The sequence below is a fragment of the Alosa pseudoharengus genome, unplaced genomic scaffold, assembly GCF_046254945.1.
Source record: "Alosa pseudoharengus isolate Yale_2024_CS ecotype anadromous, Long Island Sound unplaced genomic scaffold, YU_APseudo_1.1 YU_APseudo_1.1_scf_2, whole genome shotgun sequence".
Taxonomy (NCBI): domain Eukaryota; kingdom Metazoa; phylum Chordata; class Actinopteri; order Clupeiformes; family Clupeidae; genus Alosa; species Alosa pseudoharengus.
In genome coordinates, this window is record NW_027468663.1 from 18,738,595 (window position 1) to 18,744,633 (window position 6,039).

At 45.7% G+C, this 6,039-nt stretch overlaps 1 protein-coding gene across 1 annotated transcript in view; it reads left to right on the forward strand.

Moving 5' to 3' along the window:
• prom1b (prominin 1 b) overlaps positions 1-6,039 on the forward strand; it is a 34,719-nt gene that overhangs the window by 20,975 nt on the left and 7,705 nt on the right. The window contains exons 8-17 of the mRNA XM_076295818.1: positions 1,178-1,395; positions 1,691-1,765; positions 1,980-2,043; positions 2,315-2,323; positions 2,656-2,815; positions 2,946-3,098; positions 3,693-3,816; positions 4,644-4,747; positions 4,974-5,058; positions 5,350-5,496. Coding sequence (XP_076151933.1) covers positions 1,178-1,395; positions 1,691-1,765; positions 1,980-2,043; positions 2,315-2,323; positions 2,656-2,815; positions 2,946-3,098; positions 3,693-3,816; positions 4,644-4,747; positions 4,974-5,058; positions 5,350-5,496 — 1,139 coding nt within the window. The remainder of the gene's footprint in view (positions 1-1,177; positions 1,396-1,690; positions 1,766-1,979; positions 2,044-2,314; positions 2,324-2,655; positions 2,816-2,945; positions 3,099-3,692; positions 3,817-4,643; positions 4,748-4,973; positions 5,059-5,349; positions 5,497-6,039) is intronic.

Consider the following 6,039-nt stretch of genomic DNA (forward strand, 5'->3'; position numbering starts at 1 on the left):
ATCTAATCATGGGAGTCAACAGGCCGTATCTGTCCTGCTTTATGTAAGTCCAGCCTAACTCGAGAGCTGAGTCTTAAAACGCTGAATCGTCTTGCACAGCCAATATTGCTTGCTCAAGCCAGAAAGCTGTGGCCAAGCCCCGGTCGCCTGACCAGTGTGTCGATCCCTCTACAATATTCCTTAAAGGTCCAGTGCCGTGGACAGGCACGGCCTTGTTTGTTTGTCCTTGTCCATCGATTACGATGACCATGACGAGGGGATTGGGGGAAGGAAGAGGATGGCTACTGAGACGGAGCGTGGAAGATGAACCACTGCAGTGTGTCTATGTTAAGAGATGCAGTATAAATAGGGTGGGCCAGAGACGATGTGGTCTGTGGTGGCATCCTGCTGTCAGACGGGGTCGGGGATGGGGGGGGGGGTGTTGGAGGAGGGGGCTTATTGGCCAATCAGCAACGCCACTGTGCAGAGCCACCTGCCACCACATAAGTGTTTGTTTTAGAGGTGTTTTATTTAGGCCATGCCCACATGGACCGCTGAGATTCAGACTTACTGTACCTTATGAGGAGCACCGCCCTTCCGTTTGGTTAGTGCTCAGAAACCACAGTGGTCCACTCATCACAGTTTGTCAACACATTAGGGTCAATACAAGGGTAATATTTCAACCTGGAAACTACGTATATGTAGATATTTGTAGGTCTAAACTAGGAGCAAATACTATGAGAATTGGTGCACTATTGATAAACCATGCTCTTACCACAATTCTAAGCTTCAGTTGAACTAAGTAAGTTAGTACAAGCACCCAAAGGTTGTGGAGAGCTGTGAAGTGATGCAGAATGTTCCACCAAGTGAAAACATGGCCTGGCTAGGCATTCGTCAGGTTACTAGTTCAAATCTGTACCACGTACGCCAGTGACATCTTTGTTCAAATAGTGTGGTGATGACACTGACATTGGAATACTCAAACAGTTCCATATCTTCTCAGCACTGAGTGGTCCATCTTGAGCTGTTCCCCTGTCCCTGTGATTTTAGCCAATTCAATAGCGACCCAAGTTACCCTGTGTTGAAATGGGTGCCCCCCCCCCCGATCTGACATGTCTCCATAGACACCTCCTTTTACTGGGGGGGGGGGGGGGGGTATAGACCATACTGACCCCTATCTCTCCCCCACTCCTCCCAGCCATGCGGGAGACCAAGGAGGCGCTGGAGAACGTCAGCACGTCCCTGGAGACGCTGCAGGAGGCCACCGGGCGGCTGCAGAACAGCCTGCAGAGCGAGCGCACGTCCCTGAGCAACACGCTCAACGACCCGGCCTGCACCAACGGAGACGTCTCGCACACCTGCAACACCGTCAGGGGCACGCTCAGCCAGCTAGCCCTCAGCGCCAACTTCAACAGGGTAAGGGTGCGGACCACACGGCTACACACATGCCACCCGGGTATGCCCTCTCACCCATTATTCATACAATAGCATATGTTATGTATAGATGTACCCCAAACCAAGGGAATACGAGGCAGGATAACTGTGTTATTAATATGGAACTCACCACAAGGGAAGTCACAGGGGATGTATTGCTTTTCATGGGTCTCTGTGCCTTGTTATTCTCCCAATGACTATCAGATATACGCTAGCGTAGTGTAACATACTGTAAATGTACTGTATTAAGCTCTGTTTTGTCTTCTGTGTGTTCTAGCTCCCTGATGTGAACCCCCAGCTGGCCAATGTGGATGATGTCCTTAAAACTGACCTCAGCAATATAGTCCAGAAGGTAATGCATCAAGTACCTCCAAGCATTTTGGAGTGTGTGTGTGTGTGTGTGTGTGTGTGTGTGTGTGTGTGTGTGTGTGTGTGTGTGTGTGTGTGTGTGTGTGTGTTTGTAGGGGGTGGTGGGGGTGGTGGTGAGGTGTCTTACATGTGTAGTAAGTTTACCCACCTGTGATGTTTTTCCATAAAGTGGACATTATCTGTGTCCCCTACTCTAGGGCTACTCAGCCTTCAACAACACACCTAAGCTGGTCACAGAGCAGACCCAAAATGTAGTCTCAAGTAAGTGGATGCTTTCTCAGATGACTGGAAATATTCATATTAACACCATATAATACACAGCATATTCTCTGCATTGCCTTATTTCTGGTCAAAGTTGTTTTCCTCCATTGAAAACATACAGTATTGAAAATGATGTAACTAGTAACTTTACAACTTCTCAACACCAATGGTTTTATCTAAGATAAAAAGATGTTCAGCATGACTGTGTCTTATTGTTTTGTTTTTTTCTTTTGTTCTGCCTTTTTGGAAACGCGTTTCTCTTGTAAAACAGATCTGCCTCGTAAGTGTCAGTGACGTGCATCGTGTCCCTCCATCCTTGCCGTAGTCATTTGCAAGTGCAGTCTTAGAATGGCCCTGACTTACCTGCACGGACTCACTGTAAACAATTGCTTGTATTATTGGATGGACCTAGAAAATGGCATATTTTTTAATCAAAGACTAAAACCCCAGTAGAATTTATTTACCCCATTTATTTGCTTGATGAGTTGATGAGATTGTTATGTTGTAGGACCTAGTCTGCTAACCCTCACATCATATACTGAGTTTACTATATGATACGACTTCATGTGTAAATCGTCGACACTCACATCTCCCTGTCTGGGTGTCCTGCAGGGGTGAAGGGCATGCTGGATAAGGTCGGAGCAGAGGTCATTGGCTTCACAAAAATGTTTCCACTGGAGCCAGCTCTGGTCAACTTCACCAAGTTCCTGACAGACGGCCAGAAGGACATTGAGGCCTTCTACCCTCAGATCGACCAGCTCGACTTCTACAGGTACTATATACTTTAGTGTGTTAAGAGAAATGAGCTTCTAGGTGTTGTTAGTGTGTTTCAGTCACAAGACAGAAGACTGCTATGGAGACTTTCAACAGCTCCCCCCCCCACCCCCCCTTCCGTCCGTCAGGTGGATCGGCTGTGTAGCGGTCTGCTGCATGGTGGTTCTCATCCTGGCCTTTAACTTTCTGGGCCTACTCTGTGGAACCTGTGGCTATGACAAGAACGCCTCCCCCACCACGCGCGGCTGCCTGTCCAACACCGGTGGCAACCTCCTCATGGCGTAAGTCAACACCACGGCAAAAACTTCACCACAGCAGACACTAGACCCTTTAAATCTGTTCCTAGATGGTTTCTGGTTGAAACGTTCAAAACCAACGCAGATACTTTCAGATATTGAAATTAAAATGAATCAGACTTTAGTATAATGCTCTTCAAAATGTTGACTTTAAAACGTTTTATTTTTTATTTTTGTTCGTCTCCAAGTTACTATAAGCTCAGTGTTGTTTTCTATGCCACTGGAAATACCTTGGGAATGTTTGCTTATGCAGTTGAACGGGTCTATTTTAGAAGATGAAAAGCATGCATAACTTTAAATGCTTCCTTTTTCCCTTTTCCTTCTCTCTCTCTCTCTCTCTCTCTCTCTTATTCTCTCTCTCTCTTTCTCTCTTTCTCTTACTCTCTCCATCTTTCCTCATCTCTCTCTTACTATCTCTCTCCCTCTTTCTCCCCCCCTCTCTCTCTTACTCTCTCTCTCCCTCTTTCTCTCTTTCTCTGTCTTTCTTACCCCCCCTCTTACTCTCTCTCTCTTTCTCTTTCTCTCTCTCTCTCACCCCCCCCCCTCTCTCTCTCTTACTCTCTCTCTCTCTCTCTATAGTGGTGTGGGTTTCAGCTTCATCTTCTCATGGGCACTCATGGCAATCGTGGTGTCCACGTTTGTCGTCGGGGGCAACGTCGAGAAACTGATCTGTGAGCCACTGGCCAATAGAGAGCTGTTCAAGGTCAGTGCCTGAGAACGCAAGGCCAAAGGGAAAAGAAGGCAGCAAACTGCAACTAAAATCCAAGCAGCCGGTGCCTTGAACATTCCAGTACTATCTATCCTTTGTGTGTCTACATTTCTTTTCTTTTTACTGTAAGTAGGACAGGAGCTACAGGAACTGTACGTACTGTAACTGTTTCAATGCTAATGCAGGATAGCGGTCCTGAGAGAGGCAATTGATGAGCGCTGATGTGAAAATCATTCGGTCCATGGCCATGCCTGTATCCTGCAGGTGTTGGTTTTGGCTTTAGGGGCTAGCGGAGTGCTGTGTAATATTGCATAACTGGTGGCCTAACACTGGGGCAGTTGTGTGTCCAGATTCTGCCGCCCACTTCTGGAGGGGTTGGGGATGTGTTGGTTGGCCAGAGTTCCAAACGGACATGAAGGAATGTGCTCGGTGATCCAGAGCAGAGTAGTAGAATGCTTCGCACATTTACACACACACACACACACACACACACACACACACACATACACACACACACACACACACACACACACACACACACACAATCAAAAGAGCCGCAGCACTACGAATTAGAAAAATGCACTACAAGTTCCTGTAATAGCTAACTGTGGCATTTGGTATAATATGCACTGATGTAAAGAGGATGTAAGGAACTGAGTGATGCATATGTTGTCATATCCAGGTTACACACAGCTGTTTAGCTCCTGACGGCATGGCACATTATGTCTGTGACTTATGAATTATGCACTGCAAACTATGATTATCATAAAACACAAATAATAAATAATAATGACAAATGTTAAATCATTCTTTCTGAGCAGATCATTGACACACCATTCATGGTGCACCCAGCAAAGAAGAACTTCCTGCCAGGCATGCTGTTTAATGACCCAAACATCGACCTGACCCTCGGCAGCATGTACAGGTATGCTTACAGGGACATAGTTCAGATGAGAAATAAGCAAAAGCAGATTTCAATTTATCCACTAGAGGGCAGAAGCATGTAGTGAGTCAACATGACAACTTGTCTGAAAGATGCCGGCCTTAAATAATGCTTACAGTACAGTTACAGGTAATGAGTAATTATAAAGCAATTTACCCCCCCCAACACACACACACACACACACACACACTCTCTTTCTCTCTTGCAGGGACTGCTACGACAATAATGGCCTCTATTCATCTCTACAGTTAGAGAAAAAGTTTAACTTCAACAATTTCCTCAATGGCACTGTGGTAAGTAATAGCCCGTGAGATGAAAATTTCTTTTTCATTCTGTATTTAGTAGCCAGAAAACTACTACTACTATTCAGTTTCTAGATAGAGCCAGCCTTTGGCCCTCTTTCACTCTGGTAGTATACATATTATCTGTATTTGCATTTCTCTCTCTCTCTCTCTCTCTCTCTCTCTGTTTATTTGTATGTGTTTACTGTACATGTTTACATGTTGTTTTACTTTTGTGTGTGTGTGTGTGTGTGTGTGTGTGTGTGTGTTTGTGTGTGTGTGTGTGCGTGTGATTTTTTGCAGTACAACCCAGAGCTGGCCAAGGTGTTTAACAGCATAAGGGTGGACATGGAGGGCATAGTGCTGTTGGAACAAGAAGGGAGGGATAATCTGCTCAACTTTGCCAACACTGGTGTTGGCGAGATAGAGTACGAGGACTATCTGGCTGAGGTACCCCTATATACTATCCAGCAACACACACACACACACACACACACACACTGAATCTCACATTTTTGACCTACACATTCTTCAGTTCCTCTCTACGTCTCAAATAACCTGGTCTGAAATGACTCATAATCCTGTATGATGTGTGACGCCCACCTGGGTGTAAACCATGACCCCTATGGGTCTAGTGCAGTCAGTGCACGGACAGTGCTAGGCCTGGGTGTCCTAGGCAGCCTAAGTGCCTTATTGGTTTCACCTGCACTTAGGGGTTGGGCTATAAAAGGGGCTTCTCTCTCTCTTTCAAGTGGGGCACTTTTCCTTTTATATAGGCACTATTTGACTTCTTTCCTTCACGGACACGCTCTCTATCATTCTTCATCTCACTCTATCTTAATGATAATTTCCTTCCTTTACAGCTAACATCCTGATACTGATCTACTAGACGCTCACCACATCCATACACGCACGACATCGCACCAACATACCCTAGACACATATTATTGACCTGATTTGATTGCATAAATTATTATTCTTTACAACCGTTTC